Source organism: Pipistrellus kuhlii, unplaced genomic scaffold, assembly GCF_014108245.1.
Source record: "Pipistrellus kuhlii isolate mPipKuh1 unplaced genomic scaffold, mPipKuh1.p scaffold_m20_p_11, whole genome shotgun sequence".
NCBI classification, from domain to species: Eukaryota; Metazoa; Chordata; class Mammalia; order Chiroptera; family Vespertilionidae; genus Pipistrellus; species Pipistrellus kuhlii.
In genome coordinates, this window is record NW_023425416.1 from 30846087 (window position 1) to 30861835 (window position 15749).

Genomic DNA, 15749 nt, shown 5'->3' on the forward strand with positions numbered 1-15749 from the left:
TTGATATATGTACCAATGTCCTTTAGTTGTTTGAAGTAAATTACTGGGCTTACACCAGAAATTAGATTAGCACGATTTTCATAGGCTTAGAAAATGTATTTAATCTTTCTTAGCCTCTTTCCCACTAGAATAACGCCCAAGTCTCAGAGTTGTAAAGATTAAATGATAAAATACGTGCATATAACTCATCATCGTATCTGGATAATTTTGTTTCCTTAGTACCCAGCCTCCTTCATTCTTCTGGTGCTTATAAAGCTAGTCAAAGAATGCATATGTCATAGGTAAATGCAATAAGATAGTAAAAATTTTCCCCATCTACCCGCTCAATTGCCCTATCCTTCAAATATTCTTAGTTTTTCTAATTCATTGCCCGTTAACCTACCCAATGCATCTTAGAGAATGAGAATATACAATATGTAAAAAATTTGAAAAGTAACATTAAAAAAGCCAATAAATGGTAATTGACTATCATTATCATTATTATTAAAGCATTTTTTTTTTCTGTTATGTGTTTTGGGTTTTCATACTTATTCAGGGAAAGCAGTAAAAATTTTAGGAAAAAGATTGTAAGCTTGTGCTTAAATCCAGGTAGGAATATGAGTTAAGAAGTTTATTACTGATAGAAAAAAACTTACTTCTGGTTGATTCCTGTCAAAATCATTATATCAAATTAGTGAGATTTAACAACTACCCTGGGGATGTATTTAGAGCTTGAATAAAAAGGTTGACAAGCCTGAAATGTGTTTAATGTTGCAGAATATTGATCTTCATGCACTGACTGGGTGGATACCAGAAAGGATTGCTATGCATTCAGATAGCCAGACTTTCAGTAAAGACAATTCTTTCCGAATGCTTTATCAAAGGTAAACATTTTCCCCCCTCCCCCCCCTCTCTCTCTCTCTTTTTCATAGTAAAAGAGGTTGTTTTGAAATTTCATACCTTATTTAGAGTAGATATTACAGAGACTGCCATTTTCCATTATTAGGGAAATTGTGTTTTTAAATGATTCCATTTACATACTTGCTACAACCAGCCCTCAGTTATCCTCACTGATGGATAGACAGCCCAAGTTATAGATAATCTAAAACATTGGAATTTGGAATATCTAACATGGGAAAATTTTTTCCTTTCTTAGTACTTAACCAATTTGAAGGAAGGTGGGAAAAGAGAAGTCTGAGAACATAAAGAGGAAGATAACTTAAGCCTTAAATGATATATAGGGGAAGAAGTGGCTGTTGCTTTTTAGTTCATTTCATAGAATCTAGGGCAGCTGATTGATATATGTTACCAATGTTTTTACTTCAAAAAACATTGGTAACATATAAGGACTGGAAAGTTATCTATAAATACTACACATTCATTAGTGAAACTAAAACTCAGTAATCTGATAATGAATATATTACTTTGGAGGAAGTGCATTTGGCATTTCATGTCTTCATTTTTATTTGTAAGTCATTTGAAAAGTTAGCATTTGGCCAAAACCGGTTTGGCTCAGTGGTAGAGCGTCTGTCTGCAGACTGAAAGGTCCCGGGTTTGATTCCGGTCAAGGGCATGTACCTTGGTTGCGGGCACATCCCTGGTAGGGGGTGTGCAAGAGGCAGCTAGTTGGTGTTTCTCTCTCATCGGCGTTTCTAGCTCTCTATCTCTCTCCCTTCCTCTCTGTAAAAAAATCAATAAAATATTTTTTTTTTTTAAAGAAAAGTTAGCAATTGTTTCTTTCCTTCATTGATAGCTTTCTACCTGAGAATTAAGCTGTCTAAAACTGGGTGGTGTGGGAGATGGGATAATTTATCTCATTATCTGTGAAATGGAAATGGAATTCTTGTTAAAGTCCTTCAGGGGGTGTTGGGATTAGCTTCTTTTTTAAAAGATTTTAAATTTGTGGAAATTTTCATGTGAACCATTAGACAAAAAGAAAGATGGTATGATCTGAGATTAAAATGTTTTTCCTTTAATCTTTTGTCTATTGGGGTGGTTCTAGGTTTCACAAAGGGGATGTCCTCATCACTGCATCAACTGGAATGATGACTGAAGCTGAAGGAGAAAAGTGGGGTCTGGTTCCCACACATGCATATGCTGTTTTGGATATTAGAGAGTTCAAGGTTTTACCTTAAGTATTTTTCTGTTTTTCTTGTTTGTTAATAAGACATTACAAGGATCCCAAATAATATATTGGACTTTAGAATACTGACAAATCGAGGTTTAGGCAAAGTTTTAAAAGCATTTTACCTGTTACATTAAACAACGTGATCTGTCATTGGGAATTATAAAATAAAAAGATGGGAAATTAATGACAGTGACAGCATAGATATTGTTGACAATAGAAATGCTATATGCCTCTTTCTCTTTTCCATGCAAGTAGAAGAGTTGAGGTGAATACACGCCCCCAACGTTTTGGGCAGCACATTGGTGTTGGGGTCAATCACAATGTTAGACTCTAGAGCAGCATTCACCAACCGGCGGTAATGACGTCTGAAAGGTTGGCGACCACTGCTCTGGAGCGTAGTAGACATTCAGTAAATATTTAAGAATGGATACCAAAAAAAAAAAAAAAAAAAAGATATCTATGATTAAGAAACATGCCAGTAGGTTTGCAAGTGTTTTCTTTCTCTTCTTGGTAGCCTTTGTATGCTTTCAGACCCTTTCTCTGTGCTCAGGTGTTGGAATGGTTGGCTTAATTACTTTTCATATTATTGATTATTTTTAACTGAAAAATGGATCTATCCTATAGATTAGAAAATACAAAGATATTTAAGGAAGGATCCCCGCCCCCCCCATGACATGGTACCTACGCTGTCTAGTCACTGGGAGGTTTAACTAACAATGTCTTTCAATTTCCCCTGCTTAAATTTATAGAAAGAATTAGTGATCAATCAGCAATGTGTATTAATAAGACTGATTTTCCTAGTGGCATATGGAATTACATGAATTATGAAGGCTGCAACATTAAAAAATTTATAGTTTTAAGGCTTTCTAAATCACCTAATCTTTGTAGAATTGTCTTACTTTAAATGTGACATAAAAATTGACTATTAAAGAAAAAAATATGAGTTATGTGAATTGAATAAACTGAAAGGTTTGTTTATGGCAAATTATATTCAAATATAAGCAAAATGTTGGGGATAAAAGTTGAATTGTTAGAATATTTTTTGAGGTAGGTATAATAGGTGACAATATTGAGGTAGTGGCACAAGATTTAAATTTTAGATAATGAAACAGGCAATATGAAAGTAAGCTTGAGTTTGAAAAAAATTTCTGAGATATAATTTACTTTGAATAATAAGACTATTCTAAACGATCAAAGGAAACTAGACAAATAACATGTTTATTAAATAATAAGCAACTCTGGTCTGATTTGAAAATAAAGCATATCAAAATTCCTGATTGCCAGTAAAATAATTTCAAATAACAGGCTTTTAAGTTAAAAAATCACACAGTATCAGTTCTACATGGCAATTATTCTGTAAAGATTGAGGCTCTTTAGAACATGTGTAGATAGAGTAAGCTGTGGCCTTATGACAGGTTCCTTCAGTCTTCACTGCTTCAGTCTTCACAGACAATCAGTAGAGGAAGAAGCTAAAAAGGATCTGAAAGGAAAGGTAGTTCAAAGGGATCAGAGAGGGTCTTCCAGGAAATGGAAACAACATGAACAAATGCCTTTAGAGGTAAAATTGAATAAGAATTATTTATGGGATTCTGAGAGGAAAGACTAAACTAGACAGAGATGTTGGGTATGAAAATAGTGGGGCCAGTGTAGAGTAGGCTCTGACAGAACAGGAAATACTTGATGCTCTAAGGCAGCACTGCCCAACAGCACTGCCTGCAATGAATGTGTTCTCTGTGCTGTGCCATTCATTAACTACTAGTTACATGTGGTCCTTGAATACTTAAAATGTGGCTAGTGTGACTAAGGAACTGATTCTTAAATTTCATTTTAAGTAATAGTCACTACCATATGAACTGCATAGCTCTAGAGATAGGTAGCCATTTGCAGTTCTTAATCAGATGTATGACATGTGAAAGTGTTAAAGAATATTAATTTCAAATTTATTTGAAGAAAATTGGTACGTATTCAAAATGCATCCTCCCGTGGAGAATGATACAACCTATGAAAATATGTTTAAAATGTTCTGTAACTTTTATGTTATCTCCTGGTTTTTTTTTTTTTTTTTTTAATAGGGGCTGCGATTTATCCAGTTGAAAAATCCTTGGAGTCATTTACGCTGGAAAGGGAGATATAGTGAAAATGATGTAAAAAACTGGACCCCAGAGTTGCAAAAATATTTAAACTTTGATCCTAGAACAGCTCAAAAAATAGACAATGGTAAATACATCTTTTTGTCATTTTAACACTATTTGATCTTTAAATAAATAACATGCTTTAATAATGTGAAATGTGTTTAACAAGTCATTTATCCTTAAGATATTTTTAGATTAATAAAGATATCTAATTTTTAGGAATATTTTGGATCTCGTGGGATGATCTCTGCCAATATTATGATGTGATTTATTTGAGTTGGAATCCAGGTCTTTTTAAAGAATCAACATGTATTCACAGGTAACTTTTTTGCATATTTCAGAATAAGCTTTCAGTAGTCTTTTTTTTTTTATTTAAAATAAAATGATTAATTTAGGAAGACTAGTATTCTCGTCATTCCCACATATGACTATCATCTAATAGTTATTTTCTTTATATGCTTCTTAGTCATGCCAAAAACTGTAAAAACTAAACCTGGTAACTTAATTATATCTGAAACACATCACTTCATTATTTCCTTCTTTGTTGACTTGATCTTTTAGTACTTGGGATGCTAAGCAAGGACCTGTGAAAGATGCCTATAGCCTGGCCAACAATCCCCAGTACAAATTGGAGGTGCAGTGTCCACAAGGGGGCGCTGCAGTTTGGGTTTTGCTTAGTAGACACATAACAGACAAGGTACTGATACCCTTTTTATGGTATTCCATATAGAAACTCCTTTAAAAATAATCATACCATTGTGAACAAAATATGTAATTTAATCATCAGCCTGTTTTATTTATATGGGTATTTTCTTAGAGGAATATTTTCCTCCAAGGAAATTTTTCGTTTGTAATCATACTCTTAGAAGTTTTATTCAAAAATCATCTCTGAAGAGCCCTAGCTGGTTTGGCTCAGTGGATAGAGCGTCAGCCTGTGGACTGAAAGGTCCCAGGTTTGGTTCCGGACAAGGGCACACGCCGGTTGCGGCTCGATCCCCGGGTGTGCAGGAGGCAGCTCATCAGTGTTCTCATCATTGATGTTTCTCTCACTCCCTCTCCCTCCCTTCTCTGAAATCAATAAAAATGTGTCTTTTAAAAAGTCATCTCTGAAGAAAAACATGAGGGAGTTTATGCTTTTAGTGAGGATTTTCATGTTGATTATATATGCTTTACGCCTTTAAAATATTAAATTAAAATACGTTATAGGGGGATTTGGAAATTTTGAATCATTAGGCCTGATTCTGTAAAGGGGAACCATGTTTTAATAGCTTTAGAGTCTTTTTTAATATATTTTTTCATACAATATGATCAGTTTATTGGAATGACAATTTAATCCAGAAAAGTAATTATTTTAATCACACTGAATAGCTGAAATAAATGCTTTTAAAATTAGAGGTGTTTTTTTAAGGGTTTTTTTTTTTCCCACTTAAAAGCATTTGAGCCCATTTCTTTAATCATATTGGATTCTTTGTGCTTTTAGGATGATTTTGCAAATAATCGAGAATTTATCACAATGGTTGTATACAAGACTGATGGGAAAAAAGTGTATTATCCAGGTATGTTTAGTTATCCAGGCAAACATTCAAACAAACATTAAATTTTTATTTATATGATTAAGTAGAAAATTATATTTTATGGAGATAATGTACAAAAAATTATGCTGATATACTAATAGAAACCACTCACATAGATGGTTATTTATGCTACATATGTTTTGTTTTTAATAGAGTCCTCAGAAATTTGGGAGTTCACATTGTTGTGAGAGTTTTATTTCTAAAACTTAATATCTTTTTTTGTCTGATCAAAAATTCTATAGTTTTCCATGGACTCTTGGATAAAATCCGAGTTCTTTATCCTGGTGTATGATTCTGGCCTTAACCTTCCTATCACCCTTTATCTCATGCACCCTTCTTTTCACAGTACACTCCTTGAGGTATGGCTACTCCTGAACACATTGTGCCCTTGTTGCACAGTCACATAGATGGCATTTGAAGATAGCACTGTATAAAATCATCTCTGGAGAGAATTGTAGGTACAGGGATGAACATCCAGGACCTGACCCTTGAATTCTGTCATCCTAAGATTAAGCAGAGGCAAAGTTACCACAAAAGAATTTGAACAAAGTACCTGATGAAATAGTAAGGTTTCATATAATAGCAGGGAAAAAAGTATTTCATGAGGGAAAGAGTGGCCATTACATCAATTATTATTTGAGAGGTCAAGTAAGATTAGAGAAGAGACATTGATTGAAATTAGCATCATGGCACTCGTTGTTGATCTTTACAGGAACAGACTTGGAGGAGAAGTAGTGTGATTTGAGAAAAGGCTGAAGATAAGGGGCAGTTGTTGACAGTTCTTTCAAGAAGGCTGCACAAAGAAACTGGCAGAGGTGGGGAGGATGGGATCAGAAGTTGAGTTTTGTTTTGCTTAATCATAAAAAATCATGGCATTCTGCCCCATCACACTGTGTGTGTATCATGAATTGATATTAGCAGTCAGTATCCCTAGATATTCTTGAAGGGGCATGGAATATAGTACTCCAATAATAAATGTCTGGTTAAACCAGACAAATTTTCCATTTTCACATGTTGATCATTATATAGCCCAAAAATCACAAGTGTTCTGAATATGTTCCTAGCATTAAAATGTTTCACTGCTTTTGAATTTCAAATATATGTTTCCCTTTTTACTTGAATCTCTTTTTTATATATATTGATTTTTTTTTTACAGAGAGGAAGGGAGAGGGATAGAGAGCTAGAAACATAGATGAGAAAGAAACATCAACCAGTTGCCTCCTGCACACCCCCTACCAGGGATGTGCCCACAACCAAGGTACATGCCCTTGACCAGAATCAAATCTCAGTCCGCAGGCCTACGCTCTATCCACTGAGCCAAACCAGTTTCGGCTATTCGGATCTTTTTTAACAATTCTCCCTCTCTTTCACATATAGTGATTTTTGCCTTTGAAAGGTCCTTCCTAGTTTGTAATTTTATTTTTATCATAGCACTCAGATAAATAGAACAGGCCTTATTGTTCCCCTTTTGACAGAGGAGTAAACTGAGCTATAGAAAGGTTTAATACCTTGTTCAAGATCAGAGATAATGCGAGATTACACACCTCTAAGCATTAGAAACCTATTACCTGTTTGAGATTCTAAAATGTTTTTCAGCTCTAGCTGGTTTGGCTCAGTGGATAAACATTGGCCTGCGGATTGAAGGGTCCCAGATTCGATTCTGGTCAAGGGCACATACCTTAATTGCAGGGGTTGTAGGCTACTGGCCCTGGTTAGGATGTTTGCGGGAGGCAACCAATCAATGTCTCTCTCTCACATTGGTGTTTCTCTGTCTCTCCCTCTCCCTTCCACTCTAAAAAAAATCAATAAAAAAAATGTCCTCAGGTGATGATTTAAAATAAAATGTTTTTCTAATAGATCACATTATAATTAGTGTTCCCAGGTAAGCCAAGTGATGCAGCACTGATCTAAAGTGGCCTATGTATGCACATGTATGAAATGATTTTATGTCAGCTTTGATTAATGAGATTAATAAAAGTGTATATCAGGCAACATTGTAATAGCAAAATACTGGAAATCTGAATAGATTGTCTGGATAACTAGATATGGGTATAGATAAAAAATGTTATATTCATACCATAGCATATAGGCAGTTTTAAAAGGAATAAACCATATCTACATCAGCATGGATTTCAAAAACATATTGAGTGAAAACTAAAGATATAAAGACATAGATTCCTTTTTTAAATATATGCTCACAGATAACTATTACCCATCCATTCCTTTTTAGGGGGAAGTGGGGTGTTAAAGTTTAAAAAAATGTCCATCAACTCCATCAAAGTGGAATTGGAATAAGACTAAGGGTGGTGGTTTAAACGGACTTCGTTTTATAAAGAAGCTAATATAGAAACAAAGTTTAATTCTGAGTAGTGGGGAATAGATTCATTTTTCATTACTACTTTGTATCTTTTAAAAAAATTTTCTCAAAAGAAAATAAGCAACTCCTGACTTTAAAATCTATTGGAGAAAGAGAGCAGCATAGGGCAAATAGCAGGGATTATCCTATATATCATTGAATGTATTCTACACTATTGCTTTTCCTTTATTAGAAACTGTTTAATTTTAAAGTTTCAAATTTATTGTTTATAAGCTTTTTAATTGAAATTGTAATTTTTTAGTAACATATTTAAAGATAGAATCAATTAAAGGGATGTCCATTCATTTAAGTATTTTTCCTACCATCAACCATAAAACTTAAATTTAAGTCTCCTTACTGTAAACCCACTGGTTTATTGCAGCTGACCCGCCCCCATACATTGATGGGATTCGAATTAACAGCCCTCATTATTTGACTAAGATAAAGCTGACCACACCTGGGACCCATACCTTTACATTAGTGGTTTCTCAGTATGAAAAACAGAATACAATCCATTACACAGTCCGGGTAAGTAACCAACATACAGTGGCAAAACAATAATATAAAGTATATTATGTGCTCTGCTTTGTAAGTGGGATTCATCTACAGAAAAAGTTTATGAAAATTATTACCTATGTATTTTTATGTGTATGTGTATCAATTCAATATTAAGTTATGTTTCTTGTATAACATAATGCTTTTGAAAAGTAATCTTTTAATTTTGCATAACATTTTTAATGAGCTCCTCCCCCCCCCCCCCCCCCCCCCCAGTAATAGTTTAGTCCTGAAGTAATGTGGTACACAGGACTAATAAATTTACAGAGCAAGCAATAGAAATTCCTTTAGCCTACATAATACCTTTGTTGACTTGAAAAGATGCTGAATTTAATGAAAGGGAATTGATTGCCTATAAACATTGCTAATACAAGTTGGGAAGATCATTGTAATTTTGTTCTGCATAGATATGTATGCCATAGAGATCAGTAAAGAAATTCACTTTGAATAGATTTTTTGTGATGAAAGCAACATTGGGGAGCTACCTTCACTCTTCAGATGCAGAAGACAAGGCCTACAGAAATTGTGATTTGGCCTGAGAAAGTGAATACCAGATTTCCCTAGCTTCATTAAACCAGTCTTGATTCCAGGCTGCCTACAGAATGACTCTTATATGTGCCAACTAATTTTTTTAGCCTTCCTATATTATTTTATCACTTTGGTATTTTTATAAGTATAAACTTTATCAGTATTTTTTCATCTAGGTATATTCAGCATGCAGCTTTACTTTTTCAAAGATTCCTTCACCATACACCTTATCAAAGCAGGTAAGAGAAATGTCTCTTGGTCATGATCTCAGAGAAATCTTAGAATTCCCTTTTTCTGTTTTCATTCTTCACATTTAATAATTTTTTACAAAATAAAACAGTACAGAGGAATAAGGGAAATGTAAATAGCCTCTATCTAATCTGGAATACAAGATCTTCAATGATCAACATTAAGTGATTCTGTGGGCAGAAATAAGAAATTGATAGGAAGATTACTGTAAACCTTTGTCATTAGGCAAAGCCATGTGGATGAACTTCTTAAATTGAGGGTTGACTTTACAGGGTGAGCTCGACGTATAGAGGATGTGAGGGAGAATTACTGGCAGGAAGAACAACTTGGTTTAAAGCTGAGAGATGGAGATAGTGCTTAGTGCTTAGTTTCACAAAGTAGCCTGGCTGAAATGAAGAGTGATGTTGACTGTCGTGAGTGACAAAGACTGGGGAGAGAGGGTGGAGCCAGAGTGGGGAGTTGCCATCTTTGAGGAGATATGGGGGAGTGTGAAGGTGCTTTGTCTTTAACATAGAATTGGAGAATGTGAAGTTTTGTTCATGCAAAAACTTTGTTTTGTTAGATTCATGGAAAGTGGAGCGGTCAGAGTGCTGGAGGATGTGCAAATTTCCAAGAGACTCATAGAAATAATCCCATTTACCAATTCCATATAGAAAAGACTGGGCCATTACTAATTGAACTAAGAGGACCAAGGTTTGTGATGAGTAACTTTCTTAATGTTATATTAAAATGAGCTTTGTAGAACAGAATAGGGTTTTGAAACAGACCTGTGCATGTTTGATTTATGTTAAAGATGCTATTGCATAGGGTGGGAAAAAAGATACTCTGTTCAATAAGTGGTGCTGAAATAATTGAGTATCCATGTACCAAAATGGTAATTAAGACTCCTGTCTCATATCAGATTGCAAAATCAGTTCCAGGTAGATTACTAATATAGGAGATACCTTAATAAAAATATTTTTACATGTTCTACATTAGTGGGGGAAAAGTCTACAGTTTTTGTTTTTTTAATAAAACTTGAACAAGCATGTCATAAAAAAGATAATCCAATTGGCCAATAAACCATTGTAAGCCAAAAATTTGAAACAGCCCAGATGTACATTAGTGGCATTTAAGATTATAAAATAGTCCTACATAACAATGAAAATAAATTATAGCGACCCACTACATGATGGAAAAGTCTTAAAAAACAGAAGCCAAACATAACAATATATATTACATGATTCCACTTACATGAAGTCAAGAACAGGCAAAATTAAACTGTGGTTTAAGGGTGCACACTTGGATAGTCACGCTATATACAAAGCAAGAAAGTGCAAGTTTTGTGGGCACAGGCATTGTGATGAGAAAGTTGGATACAAGGACTTCAGTGGTGCTGAGGTTCTGTTGATTTAGGCGGTGGTAACCTAGGTATTTGTTCACTTTACAAATTATTTGTTTTATGTCATTGTGATATATTTTACAATTTTAAGAGGTTTAAAAAGTAGAGAATACAAATTTAAAAATAGTATTTCTAAGTAAAAATAGGCTTAATTGTGCCTACTTTACAAACAAATTCAAAAGAAACTAATAACCCTTAACCTGTTTGGCTCAGTGAATAGATCGTCGGCCTGCAGACTCAATGGTCCAGGTTTGATTCTGGTCAAGGGCATGTTCCTTGGTTGTGGGCACATCCCCAGTAGGGGGTGTGCAGGAAGCAGCTGATTGATGTTTCTAGCTCCCTCTCCCTTCCTCTAGGTAAAAAAATCAAAATTAAGAAAGAAAAAGAAAGAAACTAATAATCCTAATAGGACTAAGCTACTTTTCACAATCATTTTAAAAATCTTTATCAGTCTTCTAGGTGATATAAGGTATCTAATTACCCTTTTGTATTTAATTTTTAGATAGATTGAACATGTAAAAATACTTGACAATGTGTATTTTTTCCTATTTTGCTAATTCATGTCTTGCCCATTTTTTTTGTTGGAGTTGTCATGTTTTTAATAGGGTTCATTTGTAAGAACATTAACTCCTTCATATATTTGCAAGTATTTTTGCCAGATAAATTTTTTCATAGGAAAAAAAGCTTATTTTAAAGTAATCAGCCTTTTCTAGTTTATTTTGCTGTGGGCAGGAAATTTCACCCCAATAGTAAATTAATTTTCACCGTATTTTCTTCGGGTTCTTTTATGTTTTTATTTTTTACATTATACTTTCTAATCCACATGGAATGTATTTTTATATTTGGTGTGAGATACAATTCAACAACTTTTTATCACCACCTAAATAATACTTCCTTTCCCTACTGATTTGGAATGCCATGTCTCCCATATGCTAATTACTTTCTTAAATTTAGATTTTTTTCAGGGTCTTCTCTCCTGTCCCACTCGTTCTGCCTAATACAATGACAGTATTTTTATCATTTCAATTTAACATTATTACCTGGGAGCCTATAGTAAAATGTAGTCTCTCTTAAAATAAGTTTAATGTGTTAATCTTTATGGCTGCAGTTTTTAAATAGAAATGGTGTTTTCTATCATTAGTGTAAAAATAGTATGCGTTTCAGTGTTGTTTCTTCCTCCTGAAGCTTTAGAAAGCCTGTACTTGATTTTAATAGTACATCTGCACTTGAGATATACTTATTTTTAGGTATGTATTTGAAGACTATTTAGCAGTAATTCTGTTTCTTTTTACTGCTAGGCAGTATAGTGTTGGATTTGAAGTTGTAACAGTGTCTATGGTGGGAGATCCTGGTCCCCATGGCTTTCAGAGGAAATCTAGTGGTGACTACAGGTAAGGTTGGCATTTGATTATATTTTATACTCTGCTTATTGTGGCATCTTCTGTAAGCCTTGTTTTTATTTTCCCTAAATACAGGTGTGGGTTTTGCTACCTGGAATTCGAAAATATACCTGCTGGGATTTACAATATCATTCCCAGTACATTTTTGCCTAAACAAGACGGACCTTTTTTCTTGGACTTTAATAGTATTATTCCCATCAAGACAACACAGCTTCAGTGATGGGGAAATTGCCGCACTTACTGGATTTTATACTTACCAAACAATCAACTCTTCAAATGAGGATACAAATCTGCAGGACACTAAACAGTAAGAACAGAATTAATTCTCCAAAAATGTTACAATGGAATCCGGTGCCCAAGGCAGAGTGTTTAGTGAGAATTGTATATAGACAGAATTACCATAAATTACTTTAGGAGTACCATTTACATGGTTTTGTGTATCTGTGAATTGGCTTGCATTTATAAGGGGCCACAGTGTATTTTAAAAGTGCAGATAATTAAAGCTTATACTCAATCACACTGTGATGTGATTTTGCTAAGAGGGAATTGAGACCAGATGAGGAACATAGACTCATTGAATGGAATGGTAGGCTGGTATAATCTCAACTATCTACATTGTCTTTCTGGCAGAGCATGTTGTAAGGTAAGACCTGCTTGTGTTGTGACTCTACTGTGCATCTTGGGCAACTAATTACCAAATGAATTAAAGTCACCATTACAGATTTTAATTCTGCATTGCTTATGACTTTAAATGTTTGTGGCCCAGACGTTATGAAAGAATAAAGCTTTAAGAATTACTTATTAGCTTAGCATGAAGATGCTCATGCTTAGGAGTAAAGGTTGTTATAGTACCTGTCTCCCATTGAATCATGTAAAGAGAACTGAAGTATATGTATTCGCTGTTGCAGTCATTTTTTTATCAGGTTAACGAAAGTAGTAGTCTGAGACATTGAAGACATCACTGTTTAGTTGGTACTTTTTAATTGCTCTCTAGTTCAGTGCTCTTAATGGTAACAGCACTCTGAAGAAAATACAATTGAGAATTTAATATATTTTAATTGGGATTGCATTCGGGGAAATTGCCAAGATACTAATGTCTTGTGTATAAATTCCCAGTTGTTTACATAAAAATCCATCAGAGCAGAATGATGCTCAAGATTTTAAAGATCTGAAAATAAGGTGGTATTTTACATCATCTCTTATAATTACCAAACTTATTTTGTATTTGATACCTTTAATTGAAATAAAATGTTTATACTTACAGAAACTGTATAGTTTAACCGAGAGAAATTTGATTATTAAAGGACTTCATCAAGTATGTTCCATGTAAAAAAGAAAAACTCATTATTTGCTTAAAAAATCTTCTTTATAATTCAGGACAGTGGTAGATTATTATACTAGTGAGAATTCTCTTTGGTAAATATATGTTTAAAATAAAGGCCATAGAAAATTATATGTAATTTGAACTTGTGTTAATTCAGTTTGCATCATGTAATTCTTTAAGTTCTAATCCCTGCCCTCAAAAATAATCTAATGGAGGAGACCTGTTTATGAGCAAGTTCATGTACTGTAATGTTTAATTCTATAAGAGATCTCCAAACACAGTGCTATAGATGTATAGAAGGGAAATTATTCATTTTGGCTAGAACAAATAGAATCAGCTAGGGAGCTTTTAAAAATCTAATGCCCAAGCATACCCCAACAATTAAATCAAATCTCTAGGGTTCAGACCAGAGAAGTTTTTTAAGCTTTCTAGGAAAACCTAATGTGCAGCAGAGGTTGAGAATCACTTTTCCAATATAACCACCTTGTCCCCTAATAGCTCAGATTTGTAGCGGCAAAAGTACAATAGAATTCAAACCTTTGTAAATGGAGGTTTAATTGGAAAGAACAGATGACCACTTTATTCCATGCTCTTCCTATGGCAAGAAATTTACCTACAAGACTTAGACAAAATAAGGATTTCTCATTTGAAGTCATAGCAAGTTAAGACATTTTCTTAAGTGGTTTTTATTACACTCAAGGTATTAAGACGAGTACAAAATAACCTTGTAATTAAGATACTGTATCAGTCATTAAAAAAGGAGAAAACACGACAGTATGAAGAGATTTACAAATGACTAAAATATACAAGATGTGACAGAATTAATGAACAGTTTGAAATGGGGTTGCTTCTTTCCTTTTAAAAATGCCAAGTTTTCTTAAAACCAATAAAATACAATGCTCTTTAATGTTTTCAAGGTTACACATATTTAAGAAAAGCAGTCTTAACTATTAGAATAAACAGACTCCATTGCATCTATTTAACAGCCTTTGCCAACACATGCCTACTCCCTTTCCTAGCTTTGAGAATTTCCTCTAAGAAATACTAGTGTAGCATAACCCTTAAATAATTTTAAAGTTACAACCTACAGAGAAATTAACACCTTGTCAACCATTCTTCACATGCACTTCTCAGAATAAGCCCCCTTGGCTGGTAGAATAAGGTTTACATACAACCTTTTCTTCCCCAGCCACAAATCTCTCTGATATGTCCTTGCTACCCTCACCTCCCCGACCCCCCATCCCAACATTGGCATTCACTTTTCCCACCCCAAAAAGTGCAGTTCATAGTAACCTTTATAGAAAATGGTTTTAATGGGTGTTTTAACTACTTTAAAAAAAAAGCCCCTTTTAAACATCAGAGATGATAAAAATGAATTATGTTCTTGGGGTTTTTTTTAAGCCTTCACTGACTGAGTCAAAAAGGTATGTTCTGAATTTTGTCTTGCATTAGCTACCCTAAGATATAAAAGGAAAGACCATCTCTATTTTCCCAAATGGGGGGTGAGAGAAGCAAGCTGTTGACCACAGCTGGGCTCAGCTTCCCAGCTCCTTTCCTGCTCAGGTTCTTTTGTGGGAACTAGTTATTGCTTCCATAACACTGTTTCAGTTAACGTTCCACCAAGACTGTGCCCTGGTCACAGTCCACCCGCGGCAACAACTCTGCTCTGAAAACAAACCAGCCCCAGAGCTCTTACCAGAGGAAAAGTCTTCGGCTTTACGGTCTCTGAAGCCTCACTAGTGCAGTTCAGAGTAAACACTTACGATTTGGCATATATTAAAGGGTTATTGGCACAGCGTTCTCCAATCAGTTTCTCATATAAATAGCGATGTGCACTGGGGCTAGGATCTTGGTTGGATCAGCCGATCTGCACCATTTTTCTGTCAGCCATAATCCCGTCTCGACCCTTTGCGCACTGGAGGGAGAGTTGCTTCATCCTGTTGGCCAAGGCCTGGCCCTCAGGGGGGGTGCTGCTCTGGTTCTTGCCACCGTCACTGCTGCTGTTGCTAAGACTCCGATTGTTGTTGGCTTTGTCACTTGTTTTATTCTCTGCCCCTTCTGCTCTGTCTCCTATAGAAAGATAAAGATTAAGTGACTCTTGGAATAGTCAATGCTCACTTAGGCCCAAACTAATCAGCCAACT

The 15749-nt window shown here is 34.7% G+C and overlaps 2 protein-coding genes across 18 annotated transcripts in view; one reads left to right on the forward strand and one right to left on the reverse strand.

Annotated features, from left to right (window-relative positions):
- CAPN7 (calpain 7) overlaps nt 1–15749 on the forward strand; it is a 42904-nt gene that overhangs the window by 18372 nt on the left and 8783 nt on the right. For 6 of the 16 annotated variants that reach the window (XM_036431518.2, XM_036431525.2, XM_036431519.2 and 3 more), the window contains 11 exons: nt 757–863; nt 1982–2102; nt 4180–4324; nt 4459–4558; nt 4801–4936; nt 5720–5795; nt 8552–8697; nt 9429–9491; nt 10064–10194; nt 12181–12273; nt 12358–15257. In XM_036431518.2, coding sequence (XP_036287411.1) covers nt 757–863; nt 1982–2102; nt 4180–4324; nt 4459–4558; nt 4801–4936; nt 5720–5795; nt 8552–8697; nt 9429–9491; nt 10064–10194; nt 12181–12273; nt 12358–12502 — 1263 coding nt within the window. In that variant the 3' untranslated portion in view covers nt 12503–15257. Of the gene's footprint in view, nt 1–756; nt 864–1981; nt 2103–4179; nt 4325–4458; nt 4559–4800; nt 4937–5719; nt 5796–8551; nt 8698–9428; nt 9492–10063; nt 10195–10402; nt 10502–12180; nt 12274–12357; nt 15258–15749 lie in introns of those variants that run through there. The other 10 variants (XR_004986864.2, XR_004986863.2, XR_004986862.2 and 7 more) reach the window with 6 other exon arrangements.
- SH3BP5 (SH3 domain binding protein 5) overlaps nt 14946–15749 on the reverse strand; it is a 56640-nt gene continuing 55836 nt past the window's right edge. For both annotated transcript variants that reach the window (XM_045579303.1, XM_036431526.2), the window contains one exon: nt 14946–15676. In XM_045579303.1, the coding sequence (XP_045435259.1) occupies nt 15465–15676 (212 nt within the window). In that variant the 3' untranslated portion in view covers nt 14946–15464. The remainder of the gene's footprint in view (nt 15677–15749) is intronic.